The 25,781-nt window shown below is 45.9% G+C and overlaps 1 protein-coding gene and 1 non-coding gene across 3 annotated transcripts; both read left to right on the forward strand.

Annotated features, from left to right (window-relative positions):
• Window positions 1–2,307: 2,307 nt before the first annotated feature.
• Prkab2 (protein kinase AMP-activated non-catalytic subunit beta 2) lies at window positions 2,308–16,755 on the forward strand. Of its 2 annotated transcripts, XM_036190637.1 has the most exons (8): window positions 2,308–2,436; window positions 2,654–2,830; window positions 6,144–6,310; window positions 7,348–7,441; window positions 7,638–7,758; window positions 10,623–10,756; window positions 11,389–11,457; window positions 13,754–16,755. In XM_036190637.1, the coding sequence occupies exons 2-8, from the start codon at window positions 2,678–2,680 to the stop codon at window positions 13,829–13,831; spliced, it is 816 nt and encodes a 271-aa protein (XP_036046530.1). In that variant the 5' UTR covers window positions 2,308–2,436; window positions 2,654–2,677; the 3' UTR covers window positions 13,832–16,755. The 2 variants fall into 2 exon arrangements, with proteins under 2 accessions (XP_036046530.1, XP_036046531.1); XM_036190638.1 differs by lacking the exon at window positions 2,308–2,436 and having other exon boundaries at window positions 2,470–2,830.
• An 8,519-nt stretch (window positions 16,756–25,274) lies between these two features.
• Trnaq-cug lies at window positions 25,275–25,346 on the forward strand. The gene has a single exon. It is a non-coding gene; the product is annotated as a tRNA-Gln (tRNA).
• Window positions 25,347–25,781: the final 435 nt, after the last annotated feature.

Raw genomic sequence — 25,781 nt, forward strand, 5'->3', positions numbered from 1 at the left:
CAATTTTAAATTGATTTGACTCCCTCATTCCATTTAGAATATGTAAAACTACAAAAACATCATTGATTTCTAAACCAAACTGAAGGTAAGACCAGAGTAGGATATTGAACTTAAGAAACTGAAGATACAAAGTGTAATTACTGATGAACATACACTGATTCACCAATTTACACATGTTGCTCTTCTGGCCACATGGAAAGATTACACCACTTTCTCAACTATGAAAAATCTGATTACCCAAACATGTATTCTTGCAACACCATAGAATAAAGAAATGGCCAAAGGGAACTGAGTAACACATGTCAAAGGAGCAGAGGAGCCATTGCAAAGTGGCCCCAAGGGAAAAAAAATTGAGTAATAAATAACCTAGCATTGGATTATAACATGAAACTTGAAGATACCTGAGTCCATACTGTTATAAATAAATGCTCAAAAACATTAGTGGGATGGGATAGATCCCATCCCATCTCCCACACAGAATTCCAAATAATTCATGTGCTTGTCCCTCAAGGAAATGAAGCAAACTCTCTTAAATATACTGCATAGATGAACTTCCTTCAGAAATATAAGTGTGGGAGGGGGTGAGAGGTAACTGCAGAGGAGAAAGCAAACTACCTTAGGTAGGTGGTCCATGTCAACATAAGCAGCGATGATCACATGACATGATCCTCCTTCAGACTTTAGCCCAGGCTAGACCTGAGAAAAGTACTAGGCAACCTCAGGATGATATACAAATACCTTACCACCTTAGAACCTTTTAACTCATTAAAAAAAAAAAAGTCTGAGAAGGGCTTCCTAGTACACAGGAGCCTTGAGGGTTGAAGTACCCATAGTGAAAATCCCCAAATAGAAAAAGAGATAGTAAGTCAAAATTAAAGTGCTATTAATGAATGCGTACTCTGGCTAAAGGAAAAAAAAAATGATGTATCAATACTGGTGTTAAAATGATATGTCCAGCACAGTGAGTGACATGTTCCCATGAAGAAAACTGGGTGTGGAGCACCTTAGAAACTTCGTGTTGTCTTTGCAACTTAAATCTGAAACAATTCTCAAAGTTTGTTTTCTGTTTAGTTTGGAGTTTGACCTGAACTACAGTATACTAAAATTTTCTCAGAAGAATGTTAGACGGTCAGGTCAAAGATAATTTAGTGGTTAGGAACACTCGCTCTTGCAAAGGACCTGGGTTTGGTTCCCAGCATCCACATGGGGGCTAACAGTTGTCTGTAATTCCAATTCCAGGGTATCAGACTCCCTCTTCTGGCCTCCATGTCAGGGCTGGGAATCAAACTCGGGTCCTCTGAAAGAGCAACCAGAGCTCTTAATCACCCAGCCATCTCTCCAAGGCCCTCTGACTTTCTTACTCTGGTGGTTTTATGCTCTATCTCACCTCCCCAATCTACGCCCTTGATCTTGTCGATGATCCTGCCAGTGCTAATAACTGCAAGGCCCCTGAAATGTCAGTGGCAGGCCTCCGACTTTCCCAGTGACGTCTCATCTTCTCAGCTCACTCCGCTACTCCTGTGCTCAACGTTCTTTGACTCCATCGGGCCCTCCGTCAGCCTGCTTTGCCTTCACGTTCTAGTCTACTGGTTTCAAATCGCTAGTCCAACAATATATTCCCAGTTTACCGTGCGCTCTCAACTCCGCTGCTGCCTCCTTGGCTAAAACTTCATCATGAGCTGAATGCACGCATCCACACAGCTGATCACTGTAAGAGAAAACACCACTGTGAAGAGCTGGGCGCCACATATAAGTAAGCCTTCTGCAGTACCTTGCCAGTCACACTTCATGCGTCTAGTCAGTTCTCTTGTCCCACTGTTTATTCCATCACTTCCAGTTAGCAAGAGGTTGCTGGGTAGAGTATGAAAACCATTCGAATGTGGATCCGCTCTCTACGATGCTGTCAAGCGGTTTGATGGGATCTTGTTAAAATGCAGATTCTAATTCTGTAGCTAGGGCACGAGACCTCGGATCCGGCCTTTCTAACGAGTCGGTGTCCCACGGTTAGACAAAACTGCTTAGGAAAACGTGCTTCCATAAGGGTCTAGACACCTAAACACCAGCCGCTGCGACGCCTGACCCTGGCCCCACCCTCCGCCCCGCCCCGCCCCGCCCCGCCCCACCCCGCCCCGCCCCAAGCTGGAGGTGCGCACGCAGCCACCACCACAGAGGCGGCCCCGGCGCCGATGACTAGAGCGGCAGGCGACTAGGACTGAGAGGGGGCGGGGCTGGCGCGCAGGGGGCGGGGCAAGAGGCCTGGTGGGCGGGGCCAGGAACAGAGGCGGGTCCGCGCCGCGGGCCTTGTAGCCATTTTAGGAGGAAACCCGGATCGTCGGCTTGGGGCGCGGCTTCAATTTCAATAACTTTATTGGTCTCCCTGTACGCCGAACAGCCGGCGTGCGTGTGGCCCCGCGATCCCGGAGCGCATCGGCAGAGGTGAGCGGCGTGAGGGTGAGCGGGGCCGGGGCTGCGGGGCAGAGGTGGTTCCCGGAGCGGGTGCTCCAGCTGGGGCGTCCCCGAAGTCGGCAAGGGAGGGGACCCCGGGCGCGGCCTCCTGCGGCGGGGATTCCCTTCCCGAGCGCAGGGGCGGGGCCGGGACGCCCCTGACGCGGCCGCGGGGGTGTTCCCCGCCCGGTGTCGTTCCCCGCGGCAGGTTGCCCCGACTGGAGCTGCAACCATGGGAAACACCACCAGCGAGCGGGTGTCCGGGGAGCGCCATGGTGCCAAGGCTGCGCGAGCCGAGGGCGGCGGCCATGGCCCGGGCAAGGAGCACAAGATCATGGTGGGGAGCACCGACGACCCCAGCGTCTTCAGCCTGCCCGACTCCAAGGTGAGGTGACCGGGCTGTCGGCTGCTTCGCCTTTCTTGGTTCTTCCTCCTCACTCCCAAGGGCTACGGGTTTTTTAATTAGAGGGCTTTCCCGCGGACAGAGATGTTGAGCGCCAATGCCTCCTAGGTACTACCCCAAATTAGGAGAGAGGCGCAGAGTTGTTTTCCTGCTCTTCTGACTGATCTGTGGGCCAGGCTTTTAGGACTGGTACCAGAGACACGTCCGCTGCCCGCCCTATCCTTGGCTCTACACGCAAGCTGCCTTGTACAGCTTGCAGGATGTATAGATTGTCAGCGAAGGTGGAAACTTAAGAGGGTGCGTTGTTTAAGCTGCTGATTCGGGCTCCGTTTCTCACTTGGCCTCAGGATAGCTAAATGAATTTCTTTTCCCTGAAAATGTCTTTGTGTAGATAGCATGCTTGCTCTCTCTTAGGTGCTCTGCTCCCCCTCCTTAATCCTCATCCCCCCTTTTGCGTGGCTCTCAGCAGCCGTCACTTGGTTACTTGAATACTTGCGCCTAGTCTTGGGGGATCAATCCAGGGCATCATCGGGTTAACGGCTCAGTTTTTTATAAACGTGGTGACTGTGGCTGTGTGTTTTTTGCACACCTGGTTGCGCTTTGCGGGAGAGCAAGTTACTTCCTTCACTCCCCTATTGTGCTTCACAATGTTGTCTGAGGCTCAAAACCACCCATAACAGTTGCCCAAAGGACTATCAGCCCAAGGCCCACTTTTGTTCACCCGAAAGAAGAGGCAGATGGAGCTGACAGCAGTGTGGTTGCTAACCTAATATTCCTAATCACTTTTGAAATGTCAGCATTAAATACGTTTAATTTCTCCAAGTAGGCTGTGGGGAGTGAAAGAAAAACCGAGGGCTGGAGAGGATTGGGGTGTATTCACCGTTAATCACTTCATCCCTTCCCACTGAACTGAGGCTTAGCATTGTGAATAGAGTTTCATTTACTGCTTTCACGGCACGTGAAATTTGGATTATACGGCTTATTTTCTTGGGTCCTGATTGAGATCACCGTTAGAGAAGTGAGAGGTATTGAGATATACATTTCTTGGGGGGGGGGGTTCTCTCTCTGCTCCCTCTTTCCTCTCCTACCTTAGGACCTCTTCCTCATCGTTTGGGCTCTGTGCTCAGCCTAGATTTCCTTCTCCAAAGCTTACCTCGGGTGACAGGCCATGTATTTTTGCTCATTCCTACATTGATGACTCAGGATTTGGGTACATTCAAACTGTGACTGCAGTAATGGGTGTCCTGAATACGAGCCAGGTTGCTCTGTGTGGATTCGGGCCTGTTTTGGAACATTCTTTCCCTCACGTCTTGCCATTTGTGATCTTGCCGTTTGTGAAAGGAGAAAAGTAGTTGGAACAGTTCCCTCTGTCTCATCCAGATGAAAAACTGTGTAGTTCACATACCCCTCCCACTGATTCTCCTTGAAACATCTTCGTCTGTAATTCGGATTGCCGACTCGCTGCTGTTCCTGGTAGTTTTGCTGATGGTTCAACTCAGTAAACAGTCTTCCTGCTAGTCAGCTGCATTTGCTCCTAGCACAGAAATGTCCTGTCATAAGTGGAAGGACTTGGCTCCAAAGCCAGGCTTATTAATAGTGTACTGCTTTCAAATCCTAAACTGAAAACCCTGTCATAAAAGTCATTAATAGAGACAATGTGTGTGTGTGTGTGTGTGTGTGTGTGTGTGTTCTAAACCACTCCCCCAACAGCTACTCTGAAACTGATTTCAACAAACAGTATTCTGAACATTTTAGGGTACACCTCAAAAGGTGACTTTTTAAAGCTGATCTGATAGTAGATCCCACGCCGGTAACCTCAGCTATTCAGAGGCTGAGGCAGGGGGATCACTGCCAGTCTAAACTAGAGTGAGCATTTGACCCCCTAGCAAAAAAACAAAGCAAAACATGTTTTCCTTGTTTACTGTAATATAATTATAGTGTAATTACCTGAAAGCTTGAAAAAGTATATTCTCAGATCCTGTTTCAAATGAGAATCAGAGGGTTGTTCCTAGGCCTGTGTCAACAGTCCTGAGGCAGCCGTCAGCCCCGGTGCGCTGCTGTAAGACTGTGGAGGCCCAAGCTTTGTCCTAACCCAGTCTCCTGAATAATGTGGAAGTCCCTCCCTTTGCTTTCTCCGTGTACTTTGGTTTGTGCTTGTGCAGTAGGTCTAAGAACTATCAGGAGACAGAATGGAAGGCCAACATTTTCACTTTGGGAAAAGCCCAAATAAATAAGCTAGTCTTTGCATGCTCTGACCTTCGTTATTTTGTTTGTAGTGCTTGACTTGATACCGTACAGTCTTATTTACCAGTCAGTGAAGCCGATTGAAAGTAAAAGACCAAATAGTAAATAGTTTAGACTCCATGGGTTGTACAGTCTGCTGTAACTCCCCAGGTCTCCCACCGCAGCAGAAGGGTGGAGATGGTAGATAAACAAATGAGGGGCTGTTTCCAAACAAGAGCTTGGGGAAAGCTGTCTGGCTCACTAGCTACAGTTTGCCCACGCTTGTCCTGAAGGATGGCAATGAGAAGCAGCTAAGGAATTCATTTTTCTCAGAATCCCATCCTGTGCTCCCAGAGCTCCAGCATGTCATCCATCCTCTTGGAGTACTTATATGAACCTGACCCTAGTTAGCAAGTAAGAGTACCGAATCGGTGCTCTGGCTTTGGAATTTGTGGCGATTGATGGATGATGGTGTCGGAGATGAAACTCCCAGCCTCGTGCTTGGTAGGAAAGTGCTTTACCTGGAACTATATCTCCACCCTTAAATTTTTAAAGTTCCACTGTATAACCTAGTAGCTAAAACAGCATTGTTAATTACGTAGGAATTGTGATATCTATAACTTGCAGTTGACGATCGAGACCAGTTTGCCTCTGAAAAATATATCCCTGGCTTAATTTTCTTTTAAAGAACCATACTTGGCTTTCTTATATATTTTTTTCTCTTAAGAGGCACTTAGAAACATATCCTAATTGTCTGCACACAAGATAGGCTGGAGGAAGGGGTTGGAGGGTGTTTGCATGTGCAGGGTGACCCGAGGTTCTGCAGGGAAAATGATGTACGCACATTGGTCAGTAGGTTGTGGTTTAGGCGATGCTGGAACATAAGCCATTTGACCGTTTTGGACCCTGTATTAGTACTTTTCTGTAGTTTGTTCAAACTCTGACTTAATTGCTGAATTTAGGGTAGCTATCTTTAGTTGAAATCTGGAACCTTTAATACTCTGGGGAAAGTTACCTCTTAAAAACCCTTGGGTCATAATTTATTCTAGGGATGACCTACTCCTTCTTACAGCTCCCCGGGGACAAAGAGTTTGTGCCATGGCAGCAGGACTTGGATGACTCTGTGAAGCCCACCCAGCAGGCCCGGCCCACTGTTATCCGCTGGTCTGAAGGAGGCAAGGAGGTCTTCATCTCTGGGTCCTTCAACAATTGGAGCACCAAGATCCCACTGATTAAGAGGTGAGGACACGTGTCTCCATGGAGTGCAGAATGTGAATGTCAGACACCTGCTTGCCTTTCCCGGGGGACAGACTAGGCCTTGGGGAGTTTCTAACAGCACTGGGGGTGTGTTCTTCAGGAATGTGCTTCTCAGGCCATTTCTTGTCTGGAGGAGGTCTGGCTCTAGCTAATTCCTGTTGCTTTGAATTCTGCATCAAATGCATTGTGACATTCTAAGTATCAAGCCAGTTCATTGCTGGCAAAGCAGTAGTGAATGATTTATGTGGTTGTCAGAGTGACCTTTTGTGTAATAGGTCATTTTCCACAAAAGGCTCACCAAAATATGGGAAGAGTACCCTGAAATATTTCCCAACCCAAACCTGTCATTTACTACCTGATTTGTAATTGTGAGGACTCTGTTCTTTGTGTGTAATGTGTGTGTGAGTACATATACATGTGCATATCTCTATGCCCATGTGTGTGCATGTGGAGGCCACAGCAAGACCCCAAGTATCTTCCTCTGTGGATTTCAGCCCTGTTGCCTTTTAGACAAGCTCACTGAACCAGAATTTCTCTGTTTCAGCTAGTTTTCTTTACTGGCCAGCACTTTCTCCGGGTCTGCTTGTCTCTGCTTCCCCATTGCTGGAGTTACAGCCGTGTGTAGCCATGCCCAACTTTTGACATGCATACTGAGGATTCGAACTCAGGTCCTCAAGCTCACTACGAGCACTCTTCCTGGCTGAGCCCAACTCCCCAGCCCCAATAAATCTGTTCTGCTGGAACAAAGCAGTTTACTAAGATAAAACATTTTGGCAATCAATCCTCCCAACCCCATCACCCCATCCCCACCCCCAGATATTGGTTAAGAGTATTAAGTACATGTCTTGAGTGACAGAGAAAAAGAAGATGGATTTATACTTTGCGTGGGGGTAGTGGTGGGCACAAGATCGTAGCTCAGGAATGTGGAAGGCCACTGGGATGTCGCCATCATGGCCCCTTTCTCCATTCTGTATTCTTGAAGGAACTTGGCATGTTTGACCTTCTGTTTTCTTCCCTAGTCATAACGACTTTGTTGCCATCCTGGACCTTCCAGAGGGAGAACACCAGTACAAGTTCTTTGTGGACGGACAGTGGGTTCATGACCCATCAGAGGTAAGGCCTTGATTTTCAGGGGAGCCTCAGTGGCCTCATTATGACTTCTTGCCCTCTGGTTCAGTAGGCAACAGCCCTCCCGATTAGAGACTTTTGTTTGTAAAAGTAGAGGGAGGTTGGGTGAAGAAGGTGGATTTGAAAGGGAATCCAATCTTTTTTGTTGTTTTTTTTTTTTTTTTTGTATTCACTGTTCCAGCCTGTGGTTACCAGTCAGCTTGGCACAATTAATAATTTGATCCATGTCAAGAAATCTGATTTTGAAGTATTTGATGCTTTAAAGTTAGATTCCATGGAAAGCTCTGAGACATCGTGTCGAGGTAATTTTTTACTATTACTTTCTCTTGCTATGTCTTTCTTACAATGCATATTCCTTCCCCAAAGCGGTTCCTTGTTTTATTTTGTATTTTCATGTCTCCTTAGGAATCTTATAATCATATCCCTCACCCATCTCCAAATACACCCCACACACCCCACACACTCCACTCTAACATAAATCCCCTGGCATAATGTCTACCTTTCTTATTCTGATACACTGTTTTCCATTTTACCTTTATATAACCTACCAGTAGCCTGTGGTTTCAAAAGCTGTTTCCAGTAAGATTTCACACTTTCCATTAGTACCTGGTGATATGTAGAGGCTGGACACGTCTGGTTTGTCTTTCTAACCTGAATCAACTAGTTTGAGAGCTCAGCTGACAATTATGGTTTTATGAGAGCCTATGACTATAATTGTCACTGAGGGAGGAAAGAAAAGAAAAAAGCCAGTAGTTATTATCCATGGATTGAATATGCAGGGGGGAAGTCCTGTGTGTTTCTGTTTTCATGTAATATCCCTTTCCCCAAGGTCTTTATCTGTGCTTGTTCACTCTAATAGCAGAGGCATGCTTTGCAAACCATGTCTGTAGTTACTATCTCATTACGTATAGTGGGAGTTACGCCTGCCTGGAGAACCACACACTTCTCCACTGAGCGTGTGTTCTCATGCATGCAAAGCCTGCCTGGAGAACCGCACACTTCTCCACTGAGCATGTGCTCTCATGCATGCAAAGCCTGCCTGGAGAACCGCACACTTCTCCACTGAGCATGTGCTCTCATGCATGCAAAGCCTGCCTGGAGAACCGCACACTTCTCCACTGAGCGTGTGCTCTCATGCATGCAAAGCCTGCCTCTGCTGCTTGTCATGCCTTCGTGCAACCAACTCCCAGCAGTAAAGTCGAGGGCTTGGATCCTCAGGGACCCTGAAGTAGAGCACATAGCAGAATCTCCAGGACTAGTGACAAATAGTCCACAGCATAGTAACTACCTATTTAGAAGAATTTTGTTTTCAATATATAAACTCAGAAAGTTATGCTGAGCATTCTTATTGGCTGGAGGGGTGGTGATCTTAAAAGGTTTAAATTCTGAGGCCACTAGGACTATGATTATAGTATGATCTACAAAGTAACCGAAGAGTATCTGATAGTCTATCATAATTATGTAGTGAGAAGACTAGCACACTTTGGGGTTCACCCATTTTCCCAGTCCAGTGATGGAAGGCATAGAATCCGTTTATTGGGAACATGCAGATAATGGATGTGGTCATGAGTGTGACTTTTCAGTGATAACTTGGTTTTGGCTGGACAGCACATGGAAGCTGTCCCGTGTCATTTCCCGATGGCATCTTCTGGATGACATGACCAAAACAACTGACAGTGGTTGAGACGTTCCTGGTCTGCGTGCTTCTGAGGTTTTGTTTAACACAGCATTACTGCTACGTCTTTCCTTTTGCCTTATGTGCCGAAGCAAGCCTGAGTTATTAAATAGATTTATTAAAATCTTTTCTCTGGCCCGGCTGTGGTGGCGCATGCCTTTAATCCCAGAACTCGGGAGGCAGAGCCAGGCGGATCTCTGTGAGTTCGAGGCCAGCCTGGTCTACAGAGCGAGATCCAGGACAGGCTCCAAAACTACACAGAGAAACCCTGTCTCCAAAATAAAACAAAAAAACAAAAACAAACAAAAAAAAACCCTTTTCTCTGGAACTATAAATTTTAAATGTTAAAACAAAGAAAACATAGTTCATTTACTTTTTGTGGATTTAATCTGAATGCTTTTTATTTTTAAGTAGAATTCTGATGTCATAAAACACATCTTTTTGAATTGTACAATTTATCCTTTTTTTTTTTTTTGGTATATTGAGTTTTAAAAACTGTCACCTCAAAAGAAAAATTTTCCCATCTCTTCCTCCTCCCTGCCCTGTATCAGTCATAAACCTGCCACATGGATTTGCCTGTTCTGGACGTTTGTAGAAACATAACCATATACCATGCGCTTCTTTCACTTAGCGGGCTTCTAGGGCTTCCATCCTTGTTGAAACATGTTCTTGCTTCTGTTTATGGCTGTCCACGGTATGACAGTTTTGTTTTTTGTCTTTTTGTTTTTTTATTATTATCCATCCATTGTTGACAGACATTTGAATTTATTATTCTGATACACAGTTTTGTTTCCTCTTTGAAGCTCTTATGAATATTGCTTATGAACACTCATGGTCAGGTTTTTGTGTGGGCTTATGATTTACTTAGGTGATACACCCAGTACTGGGTCACAGGGTTTAACTGGTTTCCAAAGTGGAGATACTGTTGTTCATTTCTGCCAGCGATGGGAATACTGTAGAGCGAAGCTCCCAGTGTCTCTGCATTTTGCTAGTACTTGTACTTGTCATTTCAGTGGTAGCCAGCCCACTGAGCATGAGGTGGGGCTTTACTCTGGCCTACACCTGCACTTCTTTGACTACACCTACGTTTTGTCCTGTCTGCTGTGATCATTGTAGACTTCGAGTGTATAACATTGTTGTCTGTCACTTTGGTGGAAACAAAAGCATTGTGAGTTAGGAAGATTTTTATCTTACGGATGAGGAAACTGACCATACTACAGGGATCTGTCCAAGGTTGTTGGTTTCCTGGAGCCTAGCTCCTGACCTCTCATTGCTTCCTTACATCATGCTGCCTTGTTGGGAAGTCTCAGTGTTCAGGACCACTCAGACATTTCCTTTGCTTCCTTATAGTCAGAGGCCCAGTAGGTCACAAGCTTTTGCGCTCTAGGACTTGTACTACATTTAAGGTTAGTGGCTGTGCATTGATAGCTTTCCCCATGCATTATTACTAACCCTTTAACTTTCCTTCACATTTGCATAAATATTTTTCAGACCTATCCAGCTCACCCCCAGGGCCTTATGGTCAAGAAATGTATGTGTTTCGATCTGAGGAGAGATTCAAATCCCCACCCATCTTGCCCCCTCACCTACTCCAAGTTATTCTTAACAAGGACACTAATATTTCAGTGAGTATCCTGAGCAGGTTGCTAGAGCATCTGGGGCTCTCTAGGACCATTGGGGCCAAACTTAAGTAACTTTGGGGCTGGAATTATGAAACAGATGTGTCAAGGCAGTAAGCCTTGTCATGTCAGCAGCACTGTGGAATCCTTTCCAAGACTGAACTGTGACTTCTTTAGGTACCAATAGCAAAATGTATAGTTGTTTCTGTCTATAGTAAAATCAGAACCAACTATCCTGGAATTAATGTCTGCTGTGACTTCTGTTCCAGCACAGATGAGGGCTGCTCTCATTGGGGGATGTAGAAAAGACACAGCTTTTTGTGGAAATGATTTTATCTCTGTTTTTCTTAATTGATAGTTCATTCCCAGGAAGATGATTTCTGCCCTTTCACCCAAACCATTTATATTGTTAGCAAGGTTTTTGTTTTAATTCTGTTAAAGAAAATTAGCAGAAGTTGGGGTTTAGCATTTCACTCTTAGACTGAGGATTTTTCCAGATTTTATGATCTGGGAATGCATGATTCATAGGAGGCAAAGTGTACCTATTTAGAGTTCTTAACAGTCCAGAGGAACAGTAAGTTTGTTTTGTCTGCATTTAATCACGTTTGTGGGGGCTGGGGGGTGTTGTTTTCTCCTAGTGTGACCCAGCCTTACTTCCTGAGCCCAACCATGTTATGCTGAACCATCTCTATGCGCTGTCCATTAAGGTAAGTGGTGGCCTGGTGGCCCACAGCCTCCCGACTGGAAGGGTAAGAGTCACGCATGCCCTTCAGTGGTAACTTGCTTGCTGCAGCTTTTAAAACTGCAGTTGGCACTGACAGTGAAATTATAGAAAAGCTGTCTTTTTCTTAGCTCGCAGACTGTTTGATTTTAAACACCAGTCTCTGGTCTGTGTTAGGCTAGCTGAACTGTCAGTGATGGGGACCCTCCTACTTCCCAGTGTCTGTGGGTGGCTGGAACCTGTGTGCCACCTGTTTACTCAAGTTTGACTTCACAGTAGTTGGATTCCCGTGCAGAGAATCTGGTTCACCTCCCTTCAACAGATGCTTGAATGAGACAGTGAAACCTAAAGTGTGGACTCGGGCTGCGTTGAGATGGCCTATTGTGTACACCCGAGTGTTTCCATCTCCTGTATACAGTAGGGAGAGAGTCAGTGACCAGACCTTCTGTTTCTGCCCCACCCCTGCCCTAGAGTCCTTGGTTTCCTGTGGCTTTAATGTCTTTGTGGCTTGGATGTTGGCATAAAAGTATGTAGTTCTGTGACTGGCTAAGCTGATCCTCGCAAGAACTACGTGGAGAAGTTGGTGAGCGGCAGATTGAGTGGTCTCCTCCCCAGAGGTTCTGAGTAAGTGCGCCTAGGGTGACTCCAGTGGTTTCTCTGGAAGCTGCTCAGATTTCTTAGATGTGCAGCAAGAACAGGGAGGTCACTGATAGAGCTCACTTGAATAGATTGTGTGGGTGTTTATAAAATTTTAATATACTGAATTTCATTTTCATAGCGACTTGAGAGGTAAGTATTATGTTTAACCCTGTTTTATAGATAAAGAGACTGAGACTCGGAGAAGGGGTCAGATGACCAGCAAGTGTAAGACAGGACTGAGTTCAGTCCTCTTAACCCTCGCCCCTCTCTTTCCTGTCCGTCACCACCATGCATGGCTTCTCAGGGATGCTCCTCTCTCACCTGTCCCCAGATCTACGGCTCCCACGGAGCCGAGTCGGACCTGCCTGGCTCCCACCTCATTAGGCTGTGTCTCAGCACAGACCAGCCGGAGGGTTGGTCCAGGACACAGTCACTGTGGATAGTACAGGGCAAAGGAAGACAGCAGGCTGCACTGGTCTCTGTGTTGGACTTTCGGGGTTCTTGGAGATCTGGTTGAGCTTTGCCTCTGTGACTGCCCTGTGGCTCTCAGTTGGTGTTCTTTGTCTTCTCTTCTATGGCACACCCTCGCTCTCCCTTACATCCTGGAAGTTGGTGCCTTTGCTCCTTGTACTGCTTGTGATACAAGTGACAGTGTGGGCTGTTCAGCTTGACTTGGGTTCTCAGCGTGTTCGGCCTTTCGGAATTGACCCATCAGATTGGATGTCTAAAGAAGCTTCCCATACTTAAGGATAGATAGGCATCCCCACAGTCCCCTCCCAGTCAGAGAGGACGCCTGGAGTTCCTCCTTGGCATCCAGTGGCAGTTGGACGTGCTTGAGGCCTTTGGAATGAGTGTTGAGAAGGATCATTCCCTTTCCTACCACGTTTAACATTTTCTTCTGGGAATGGTTGACGGCACTTTTTCCTTGCTAACTTAGGTCTAACAGTGTGATTTGAAACGAGAAGGGGAGTGAAGTCGTAAGTTAGTATTTCCTCCTGACCTCTTCTGTGTCAGATCCTTTGACCTTCTCTTGTAATCATCAGAACTACTTTAACTACCCTTTGTATGAAGAAGTCTTAAAAAGGGGCAGAGGGACGCAGAGACCATTATATAGACCATGCAAGGCTACCAGCCCATACCACAGTTGGATTGGAACTGAATTAGATTTGACAGCAAAACCAGCCTCGTTCTTTTATTTCAGACTATCTCTTGAAAAGTAAATGTGTTGGTTAGTGTTGTCAACTTGAAAAAATTTAGAAATGTGAGGTGTGAGTCTGAGCATACCTATGGGGAGTTATATTGAATACATTAATTGGTATATGAAGGCCCATCTTAATTGTGGGCAGGCCATTCCCTGGGCAGGTATCCTGGACTGGACAAAGGGGGGTGGGAGGGGACATGTTCAATACACATGTGCAATGTGGTCAGCTGCTTCAACTTTCTGATGCCTTGGCTTCCCTGGCACAGTGGTCTATAAGCCAGAACCATGATTCAGTATAACCCTTTTCTCCACTAAGTTGCTTTTATTGTAGTATTGTAGTATTTCAGCAAGACAGTGAGAGTCTGTGAAAGATTGATGGCTGGGAAGATCCAGCAGCCACCAGAACTAATGAATTAGCTGTATGTGTTTTTCTGCCCTGCAGGACAGTGTGATGGTTCTTAGTGCAACCCACCGCTACAAGAAGAAGTATGTCACCACGCTGCTGTATAAACCCATTTGAAGAGGACATCACTCCTTGCCTCCAAGGATTCTGGAGAAGCATCTCCCTTGCCTTTGAACTGACCCGGTCTTCTGTGAGGCTGGAAGGCTGATTTGTGTTGAGGCTGATATGTGTGTTTCAGAGCCTCTTGAGTAGGGTGCTCTGCTTTTGCATTTGATTGCAGATGAGAGCTTTATGAGTTCATGGAGTTTATTTTAAGAAAAACAAAAACATATATATGCATATGAGAGGAAGGTTACTGGACGCCTCCCAGCCCAGCTGGATAGGTTCTCTCTGCCTATCCAGAGAGAAGTCGCCAGGGCCTGAGTGGGAAGCTGTGCCGCATGAATGAGTATACCGGAAGCTTCTTTTCCTAAAGTGAAGGAATAGCAAACTCTTAGGATCCTTGTCAGGCAGAGGTTCTGCCACTGTACCCTGGTGTCAAAGGGTCAGCCTTGTGCCAGCTGCCTCTTTGTGGGTGGCTTTCCTTGCATGGATTGATTCTGTGTTCCTACAGTATGTGACACGGTCTACTGCGTTTTTATATGACACTAGATGCCCCACAAGAAGCCTCCTCATTATGTCCCCTGTTTAATGGTTTCCCTAGTGCTCATACATGACTACTCAGTAAAGTGAAAAACTCCTTTGAAAAGGTGTATGGGATTAGACTCACCTTGGAGACTGGAGGTGCCGGGGTCTCCTTTGTAGCCTAGCATGGGCCCAACACAGTTTATTACAACTTGTTTTAATGTCTGAAGCAAACCAATGGCTCAGTATTAAGAGAAATGCATATTTTTGTGTTTCAGTTTGGGCCTGTATATTGGCTGTATGGCACATGCTCAGAAGGCTTCTACTGGGCCTGGCCCTGTTTCCAGCTGTTCTTTATCAGAGCAGACAATTTGTAGTGTGAAATTAGGGAACCTTCCATATCTTTCATTCCTGAAAGAGTTTTTTATGTGCCTACATTTTTCTTTAATTTAAAAAAAAAAAAGCATATCCATCAGTTTTAACAGCTACTAAAGAAGCTCAGGCTTTTGACAAATGGTTCTTAAGATTTTCTTCTCCATTCTAGGGAATTCTACAGTCTTGGGTTAACATGGCCAGCCATGTGTACCTCATTACCTAAGCACTACTTTAGACATGAGTTCATGCAGACTCATTAGATGCACATATTAGATTTCCCTCCCTTTAAAGATGTGTAAGGTGAGGAACTACCCCTGCTGTTGAAAACCATGTACATTTTTGCTCTTTGCATCGAGTATTAACAAGATGTTTTCTTCTTTTGCCTCTTTTAAATGTGTTTGATGGTGAAGTGGGTCACTGATTACCATCAGTTGAATGAAAAGTATTCAACCCACTCAGGATTCAAAGAAAATATTTTCTCCAAGTATCTTGACACTTGCGTTTTGCAGATAGATGCAAGTCAAGCATTAAACGTTGTTTGTGGTTGAGAGACTTCTTGTCTGCTAAGAAGAGCCAGCCACCCTGAGAGGGACCGGTAGGTCAGTGTAGCCACCTCCTGACTTCCCACACATGGCCTCAGCAGCCCTCTTTGGATTCTGAGACCTCTTTGATCACAGGTGTAAAGCAGGAAGATGTGGGGGTGCTTCACAGGAAATGCAGGTTGCTGAATGCCTTGGTAGGTAATTGATAGGGTAAGTACTGCATCAGCCATCCCAAGCCACTGCCCTCCTCCTCCCTTGTGGAGAACCTTTGCTCTTCAGTGGGCTTTCCGGATCATGTGCCATTGTGGAAACTAAGGTCTAACCCATAGCATAACCAGCTCGGAGGCTCTTCGGTTCTACGGACAGCTTTTCATTTTTGTTTCGTTTGCCCAGTGCCCATTTCGAAGTGGGCCATGGAGGAATTGGGAGTGTCCATTGTTACGTGGTGGTTTCTGTTGTGTCTGCACTTGTTAACGGAGGAGCTGGAATCATCTGTGTGTTCATGTATCCAGTTCTCACTCCACACAGGTGGAGCAGTGGAAGGGGGAGGAAGCTGTCTTCAGTTTCAGGCTGAGGCTCTGTGGTCAGGTGTGGCTGTGGTGACAGAGGGTTTGGTAGCTGGTGACCTTCAGATCCTTCTCATCTGGAAATGACAGTCCCTAGTTCTCAAGTCATCCCCAGTCGAACTTGAAGTTCTAGCTGGTGTGGAAGGAGTGGCTTGGGGGCTGGCTGCTGACTCCGGTGTTGCTCCTGTCCTGCTGCTGCCTGGCCCTGGGGAGCTCTGGGGCTGCTTTTCTATTGGTTTAAGCTCCAGTTTGTTTTCTATACTAAACATTTGGTAGAATTGGAAATAAGACAAAAACATTTTAGTCTTTTTAAAATTTACTTTTTCTCTTCACCTATGGGAATTTTGTAGTCCAAGTTGGTAGAATAAAACAGCCCGTTAAGGAGGGCTACCTCTTGAACACCTGAGATCTAGATTGAGGGTTCTGAGGAAATGGAGTACTGAATGAGCTGAGGAGTGGTACCAGGAAACTGAAGGAGCAAGTAACTTGAAACCGAAAATGTCCTCTTTAAAAGAAAAGCAATTCAGGCCAGACACAACCTGGATCCTTGGATTTGATTGTACAGGAAACTTAGCAGCCTGCAGAATGTCTGCTCTTGGTCTCCTGTTGCCTCTGTTCTCTCCTTCTCTGCATTCTGTTTGACTTGGTCTATCAGTAAGCCAAGCTCACCAGGGTCTCAAGGCGAATGTTGCCTAAAACTTGGGTCTGTAACTTGGACAGTGTGAAGAACTTTCATAGTATGGTTATATGCTTCCTGTCCACCTAGACTTGAGTAGGATTATCCACTGTAGGCAACACCCCTGAAGGGCACACCTAGCTTCAAGAACATGAACTACAAAGGAAGAAGCCGTGTTTCTGAGAGGAACCTTGACCCACTCCTGTTGGTTTTGATTTCTTGTAGATCTACTGGATCTTCCATCAGTCTTGCAAGGTGTCAGTATTCCATGCACGCTGCTAAAGGGGAGGGAAGGGAAAGTGGGGGAATGGGGCTTTTCAGTGTGTGACCTCAAAACAATATGCACCTATCCCTGTGTGTGTGTGTGTGTGTGTGTGTGTGTGTGTGTAAGTGAGTGTTTGGTATTCACTCTATTCTCAGAGACACTTGCGTCTTCACATTCTTGTGATTTGGGGCAGAAGAGCAGATAACTATTTTATTCGTGTATTAGGACTTATCCTCAAAGCCAAGTTCTTGCTGTCTTCTATCAGGCTACATGAGTAGGAGTTCCAGCAGGAATAAGAGTCTTTCGGAACTCTAGGGGTCTAGGCATCTGTCTGTCCTTTAGTGACAGTCACAGCTGGAGACTGAAGGACTGATTTCTACAGTGAATTTAGTGTTTGGGATAAAAAGCCAAATCTTTTTTCAATTATAGGAAAGAAGAAAAACATCTCACGTCTGCTCCTTGTAGGATCTGCTCCCTCAAGAAGTCTAAGCTGGACTTTGCCTCAGCTTGTGTTTCTCATTAGTGCTTTCAAGTAAGCAAGCCTCATTAAAAATAAAAATACTTAATGGTTCTGACACTAGTTGGAATTGATTTGAATGTGTGTGGGACAGTGCTTTTGCATTAAGATTGGTGTGAAATACTATTAGGGATTTGTAGGTGTCAGATTACATAGTTAAGGGACACGTACACTAAGGGTTGTACAGATGATGACTATCTTCTGTTCCCTTCTGTAGAGCACCTTCCCCACTTTACCATTTTAGGACAGCCAGAGAGCAATGTTCATTTGTCCTAAATTCTGTACTGGGTAGCCTATCTGAGACATGTTTGAATTTGACAGATACTGGTTGTTTACACTATAGCACTTTTTGTTATGAAGCAGGGGTGATTTAATTTGAAGACAGTTAAATATGCATGAGTCTCTTAAACGGTGCTGTTTGTGGCCTTTGATGCTGATACACAAAGCTGCTTTCAGTATTTCACAACTGGACACAAGTTCATCACTGGACTGTGATATGCCTGAAAACTGTATAATGTAACACAAAAATGTGGGTTTGTTTTTTCCATAAAACTGTCTAATAAAAGCATTATACAGCAGTAATATTTGAGTTGTTTGCTGATTCCGTTGTCAGCAGCCTGATAAAACCAAGATATTAGCAAAACCTGAACAATGTGAATTGTCATGACAAAGGAGACGCCGTCACTGCAGGACACATCTACCACTTGTCCTTCTTCTTCTGTCCCAGGCCATGCTGCGTTACCTATAGGAATGCAACGCTCGATGATTTGTTTCCAGCATTTTCTACAAACTGACTCTGTGTTTAGCTCTTGTCTTGTGCTGGACTAGCTGAGATCTTAGGCCAATGATTGTCATCCCTGAGTGCTCATTCTTATCCCCGACAGAGAATCTAAGCATATTGATGGCTGTCTACTGCCTCCAACTCAGTTAAGTGGAAATCTTAGGTGTGGGGTCCACATGTATGAACTTTTAGAATTCCCGGGTGATTCTAATAAACACAGGGCTGGGGACCACTATCCTGAAGCCTCTCTACTTGTCTGCTAGGTTATATACTTCACTGTGAGAGTAGATTATATGCTGTATTCTAACAGCAGAGTTCTCTGTGCTTGTTCAGGGCAGTGTGTAGAATACAGTGTTTCTTCTGTCCCTTCATACATGGAGTTCACTGTAAGTGGAAGTATCTCTCCCACCCACCTGTTCCCAAATACCCAGCAGCCACTTCCCAAATAATTGACTCAGAGGCTTAATATTATTTATAAATGCTTACTTGGTAGCTCATGCTTATTACTAACTAGCTCTTACACTTAACCTGTAGTTCTTTTTTTTTTTTTTTTTAAGAAATTATTATATATGCAGTATTCTGCCTGCATGTGTCTTTGCAGGCCAAAAGAGGGCACCAGTTCTCATTGGGGGTGTTTGTGAGCCACCATGTTAACCCATAATTCTTATCTATGTTTCGCCACGTGGCTTGGTACCTTTTCTCAGTACTGCATTCTCATCTTGCTTCCTCTGCGTCTAGCTGGCGACTTCCCTCATTCTGCCCCTCCTCTTCCCAGAATTCTAGTCTGGTTGCCCCAGCTATACTTCTTGCCTGGCTACTGGCCAATCAGTTTTTATTAAACCCAATTCAAGTGATAAATCTTTACAATGAAAAGAGCATTTCCCCCCAGCAGTTTACATGGAGGGGGCCTCTGGATTTTCCTAAAACTGCCCAGTCCCCTACATTGGCTGCTCTGGTCTGTTGGTGAACTTTCTTAAGGAGGGGATGACTATGGGAGTGGCCAGCAGGGAAGACATGAGGGAGGGCAGCACACAGTCAGATGTGTAAAGAAAGCCTACCCTAATGAGTATAGAAAACCACTAATGAGAGTGAACTCAACAGTTAACCACAAAACATACAGTCCAGAGATGGGCCTAGACCAGACGGCAGGGCTCTGAAAGAATGTTCCAGATGCCATATGTCCTGGTCACAGAAACTACAGATAGTGCCAGCATTCTCTGAGAGCCAAACTTACATTGCCATGTGCTTTCTACAGCATCTCTGGCTTCTGTGGCTTGGGTCTTGTGTTGTATACCTCCCAGGACTCTCCTTTTCACCGCTGGGGCAGATCCCCATGACATTGGTGGTTCAAGGACAGTGTTAGTCTTTTTCTTCCAGAGTTCTTCTTTTGTAGTGTTATTTTGGACTGGGTGATGGCTCAGCAGGTAAGGATGCTTGCCATTAAGCTTGGTGACCTGACTTTGGTCCTGGGAGTCTACATGTTGGAAGGGGAGAACCAACTCCTGCAAGTTGTCTTCCGATCCCAGCCTGGTATGTTTTGATCTCAGCATGTTATTTTGGCAGTTCTGAGTCTTGTGGAGTCGCCTGTGAATGTAAGACACTTTGTTTTTTTATTTCTGAAAGGACAAAGTTAGGATTTGATAGGTTTCATTGAATCTGTATTACTTTGGGTAGTGTTGGCATCTTGGTACTAGTAAATCTTGTTCATGAATATGGGGTGTCTTCCCATTTATTTCTTTCAGCATCATTTTCTAGGTTCTGTTTTACAGATGTTTTGGCTGATGAGCTCATGTTTTATTCATTTTATGCTATTATAAATGGACTTTTATATTATTGAAGTATAAAACTGATTTTTTTTTTTGTTTGATGATTTTCTCACTTGTTATTTTGTTGAATTCATTTGTAGATGTGTCTAATCCTTAAGGTCTTCTGTATTTTAGATTACATCATCTATGAACAGGTAATTTCACTTTTAGCTCCATGCACATTCACATCCTCCCTCCCTTCCCTGTCTCCCTGTACTCTCTTTTAAATATATAGATTAGATTTATTTATTGTTTATGTATGTGGGCGTTTTACCTGCATGTATCATTGTGTGCCTGGTTCCCACAGAGGTGAGAAGAAGGTATTCATCCCCTGGAACTGGTTGTGACCTGCCATGTGGGTACTGGAACTGACCTCAGGTTCTCTGGAAGAGCAGCCAGTGCTCTTAACTTCTGAGCCATCTCTCCAGCCCGCTCATGTTTTGAAATAGGGTTTGGCTGTGATGCCCAGGCTGGACTCAAACTGCCAATTCTCTTGCTTCAACTTTTCAAGTGCTAGGATTAGAGGTATGCACCACCATGCCTGGATAGCTCTGTGTATTCTTGTAGATGTAACAGTCTTATTAAATAAGAAACAGAGCTAAATGCAGAGTTAAAAGCCCAAGAGGTCAGAGCAGTAGCTAAGAGCTGAGACTAAAACCCCTCACTGCTGCTGCTGTCCTTCCCCTCAGAAAGAGATCTACTTCCTGAGTATCTGTCTTTTTATTGACTTTCTGTTCTGCCTTCTCATTGGTTGTAAACCCAACCACATGACCTCCTCATCAATGCTTGTCTATAAAGACCTCCAGGTCTTCTATGGTTGGTATTGATATTAAGCTACTTAGTGCTACATTTGGCACCCAACATGGCAAGAATTCATTAAAAACCACTCAGCCCGGCTAGCTAAGCAGGTAGAGCATGAGACTTTTAATCTTAGGGTTGTGGGTTTGTGTCCCACATTGGGTGCCAGATGTAGCATGAATCTTAAATGGTCTTATTAATAAGAACAAACCCTGAGCCAGTTATTGTGGTGAATACTGGAAGATCAGAGAGGCAGAACAAGCCACAGGTACCTCACCTTGCCAATTCCTCAGCTGATCCAGTTTCTCAAAAGCCTGAAAGCTTAACCAGGCTATAGTTTCTAGTCCTCACCCCTTAAATACCTTTCTGCCTTCTACATTACTTCCTGGGATTAAAGGCCTGAGTCACCATGCTTGGCTGTATCCTTGAACACACAGAGATCCAGGCAGATCTCTGCCTCTGGAATGCTAGGATTAAAGGTGTGTGCTACCACTGCCTAACCTCTATGTTTAATATTGTGGCTGTTCTATTCTCTGATCCCAGATAAGTTTATTAGAATGCACAATATTTCAGGAAACACAATACCACCACATTTTTTTTTATCCCAATAATCTGAGGAATTCCGTGTAATCTCTGAGGTTTTCATAAAGACTCTTCATGCCTTCATCTATTTGTAGGGACATCTTTCATGGTAACCTGCAGTGAAAATAGGATTATCCTTGAATTCTCGATGTTCCTCCTCCTCGTTAGGAAGAGATGCTCTTGTACCCTATGTATCTCTCTCCCTTGCCTTCATATCTAGACATCAGTTACTAAATTCTGATGAAGGTATCTTATTTCTTAACAGATGTGAGGCCCTAAGGAGACCTAACTGGCTGACCTCTGATCCTCCAGTATTTAGGATAGTGCCGGAAAAGTGCTCAGTAAATACTTGTGTGTGTGTGTATGTATAGTACAGGATGATGTACTTCCTCTTCTTAGATGTAGCAGTCCTTTTCCTTGGTCTGAAAAGCTGTAAGGGACTTCCTTCCCTACAGCTCCAGGCATCTCTGCTTCACATTATTCCAGTGGTTGTTTGGTGGGTTCTAAGAGGAAAGGAGAGGCCTGTGCTCTTTGCTTCCTCTTGGATTGGTGCTTCCCCACCATGCAAAGGAGCCAGTCCTGGGGCCATCCAGTGCGTGTTCTTGGCTATGGCAATCTTCCTGTAGTCCAGGTTACCCTTAAGGAATCAGATGTTGTAGATATTTCTCATTTCCCCAGAAGCTTTCTTATCCAAAAGCCACCCTCTGCATCACCCTTTGGCTGCCAGTACTCCATATTGCTTCAGTCTGCAACATGTTACTCTTTAAACCCACACATGTGCAATTATGCATTCTCAAGATGTACGTCAACCACAATGTTTAGATAGCAAACACCAGAAACTAAGATGTGGTCTTTACTGGGGTTCCTAATGCCCCTTTAACACATATTTCAGCTCATCATGGTTATGTATAAAGGATCAAGGAAGTTGGAGTGCAGAACACAAAACAAGGCCCAGGCTCACTGGTTTACCATTAAAAACAACAACAACAACAACAGGGGCCTGTTAAATGGTTCGGTGGGAAAAAGCGCTTGGTCCCAAGCCTGACTAGGTCCATTCCTCAGAACTGCATGGTGGAAGAAGAGAACACCGACTCCCAAAACTGTTCTCCAACCTACCCTCGTGAGTGGCTGGCTAGGTTTACAGTGCCAGGCATGAAGACCTTCCTGCTGACTGGGCCACACGTCCAATTAGACAGCTGTTGGTTACCCCCAAGATGAGAGTGCCACTATTATACCATTGTGGATGTCTTGCCAGGCCAGTCAGACACCTTCCCTCTATTGCTTTCCACCTTGTTTTCCAGACAGGATCTCTCAGTGAACCTGGAGCTTACCCACTGCACAAGACTGGCTAGCTGGCCTCTACGCCCCAGTGACCCTCCTGGCTTTGCCTCCGCACTGCTAGACACTGGGAGGGAGCACACTGCCATGCCAGGCTTTTCTAGGTATCCGAACTCAGGACTTACTCTACCAACTGAGCTACCTCCCCAGCCCTGGGTCGTTTTTAAATGTAATATTTTTATTCTGTGGAATTGCATACATGAGTATGATATATTTTGATTATATTCTTCCCCAGTGCTCCCAGATTCATCCCCAACTCTTCACCCTCTCCCAACGTGTTCTTTTTTTCTTTTTAATCCCATGGAGTCTAATTTGTACTGCCCATATACTCATGGGTGTTGGAGCATCCACAGGAGAGTAGCAGACCCCTCCCCCATGGGCCACACCCTAAAACTGCTCTCACCCAGAAGCTAGCAACTGCCAATTGCTTTTCAGCTAGGGGTGGGGGACTCAAGGCCTTCCCATCCCATTCTGGGACGTCGCCTGTCTTGATCTTGTACAGGCAGCTACAGTGGCTGTGAGTTCATGAGTCCTGTCATGTCCAGAGTCTTGTAGGGGAGGGGGCTGTCATTCTTAATCAGGTTCAATCATGATGAGATCATTAACTCAAGCCCCATTTCTCAAGTATAAGAGGATAGGGGCTTTGAGAGGGAGGTAGAAGAAGGTGGGGCAGGATTCCTATAGAAGCTCTTTAGCCTGGCTAAACCACCTTTCGGTGCCCCAACTGGTCATGTGAAACTGGAGCTTTGTTTCTGGTGTCTTCTCAGGATTCTGCCACGTTCTCAGTTCTCTCCTTGGAGAAACTCTTATTCCCAGATTAAAGTCTTCCATATATGGAGACAGTTGTGCCATCTTTCATTTTTTTCATATGTTCTTCCTTCCTCTTTGTAAACACAGCCCATGAATCTATTTGTTCTGTTATTTATATAATAAAGGAATACTTGGGAAAAACTGCATTCCACCCCTCTGCACTCACGTGCCCCAAGGACAACAACGGCTGTTGGCCAGATAAAAACTGTAACTGAGGTTCATTTATGGTGCCCCACTGTTAGCTTTTTGTTGTTGTTTGTTTGTTTGTTTTGAGGGAGAGAAACAACGTAACCATGGAAAGGTTTATTTAACCTCTTGTGAACTCGGAGGTTCCTGCCCATGGTGGGCTGGCACCATTGCTTCAATCTGAGCCCAGGTAGGATCCTCACAGCAGAAAGCACAAGGCCTAGCAGAGGTCCGTGGCCTTCACAAGGCAGACAGGTGAGGAGAGGAGAGGAGGAGAGACATGCCCAAGGTATGCTCTTCCAATTTGCTCCTCACTGACCTATTTCCTCCCACCAGGCTTCATTTCCTGAAACTCCCCTGATGAAATTAGTGCCCTCAGGATCTGAGGCCCTGGGGTCCTCCCCTCAAAAATGCTGGAGCCTAGGCTTCCCGTGAGCCTTAGGGGAAGGGAGGGGTATTGAAGACTTGGCACCCAAACTTAGCACCCGTCGACCTGACCAATATAACTCAGTCTAAGAGGAAAGGCCACGTCCTCGATCTACTCTGACAGACTCTGTCCTCGTCTCAAGAATTAGTAGTGCCCAGATGTTGGTTGTGCACAGGTCCAGGGGGAAGAAACTGCGCCAGTGGTGTTTGCAGGTTTGATGTCTAGCTGCAGCAGTTTCGAGGGCCTATGACACAGTCTTTCATGCATCTTCCCCTGTCCTCTAGATTGTTTGGGCAACAGCCCACATTCTGGGTATGAGAATTTGGGTGCTTTCTCAACTACCACTTGCTGCTAGGAAGGAAATGCGTATCTGCCTCCTACATCGATCTCAGTCATAGTTTGGTAAACTTTTAAGGTATTACATAGAATTCTCCCCCATCTCATGACATCTCAGGGCCCACTTGCCCCCCACCCTGCTCTGCTGAGGTAGCCACGAGGGCGCTGAGAGGAACTGCCAAGATTCACTGTGTCCCAGCAGTTTCTCAGGTCCCAGCGATGCAGGGAAGCCTTACAGAGTCCTGTCCCATCACCACCACCCCCAGCCCCCCACTCCGATCTGTCCAGTACTCAGCTAAGGCCAGTGCTGTCCAGGTCCCGAGGGCCACCCCGAGAGTTTTGCTCTGTCTGTTGGGAAGACTCCCGCGGCGTTCTGACCCAAGAAGCAAAGATACTCCTCGGCTGGGTGAACATACCCTCGCCTGCCTTCCTTTTTAAGGCCGCACTTCCCGATGATCTTATGACCTGGGCTGTGCGTGGGGGGTGGAGGTAGGGAACCGAGAGGAGAGGGGCAAGGAAGGAGGGAGGAGGCAGAAAAGAGGTTTGGCGGCTGGAGGAGAAACTAGGGGATTGGGGATCTGGACAACAGGAAGAAAATTACAAAGCAAAATAAGGAACCCCTTTTCGTGGGGCGGGGGTAGGGGAGGGTTGTATGTTAAGACTAGACACCAGAAAGCCAGGAAGAACGAGCTGCACTTCCCGGATCCTAAAGTGTTAAATCCACTTTCTCATTCTCTGAGAGACACCTATCCCCGCTACACTCCACACACCAAGAGCGGAACAGAATGAATGTGAGTGCAGGGTGCCGGATTCTTCTGGTTGTAAATTAAGGGGTGGGTGGGGGGGGTGCTTGAAGAAGAAATTGTAGGATACGATGGAGGCTGAGAATGGATTTGGTCACCTATAGTGAATCAGAGTACCACTAGCCATGTGGTTCCATGGTGTAATGGTGAGCACTCTGGACTCTGAATCCAGCGATCCGAGTTCAAATCTCGGTGGGACCTTTCTCTTTAGTCCGTTGTAGGATCCATTTTCTTTCCTGTTCACAGTCCTGCCTGAGCAGAGGAAGGAAAGGGGAACAGATCCCGGCGTTGCGCCAGCACTAGGCCATTTGCAGGTCACAGACACGTCTCAGCTCTGGGCTCAGAGACACCAGTCTAGTGCACAGCTTCACCGACACCGCAATAAGGCACCCCATCCTCGGCCTCCTGCCCAGCCCGGGACCCGCTGTCACATCGGAGCCCCTCCGGGGCCTCCGGGGAGCTGGGGCTGGAAGGGTTCCCGCACCGCGAGGTTGCGCACGCGTCCTGGCTGCCCGCACACCCGCGGATCCCTCTTTCGATTCTGCACCGGATGGAAGCAATTTAAACGCCAGCTATCCCTTCTCAGCTTGGTCTTGAGCGTTTTCAGCGCGTTTCAGTTTGTTGAACTCGGCGTTT

Source organism: Onychomys torridus, chromosome 6 (assembly GCF_903995425.1).
Source record: "Onychomys torridus chromosome 6, mOncTor1.1, whole genome shotgun sequence".
Taxonomy (NCBI): Eukaryota; Metazoa; Chordata; class Mammalia; order Rodentia; family Cricetidae; genus Onychomys; species Onychomys torridus.

Coding starts and splice junctions, on each gene's coding strand:
- Prkab2 (XM_036190637.1), top strand. CDS start 2,678: ATGGGAAACACCACCAGCGAGCGGGTGTCCGGGGAGCGCCATGGTGCC. Junction 6,311..7,347: donor AAGATCCCACTGATTAAGAG/GTGAGGACACGT, acceptor TTTCTTCCCTAG/TCATAACGACTTTGTTGCCA. Junction 7,759..10,622: donor CTCTGAGACATCGTGTCGAG/GTAATTTTTTAC, acceptor AATATTTTTCAG/ACCTATCCAGCTCACCCCCA.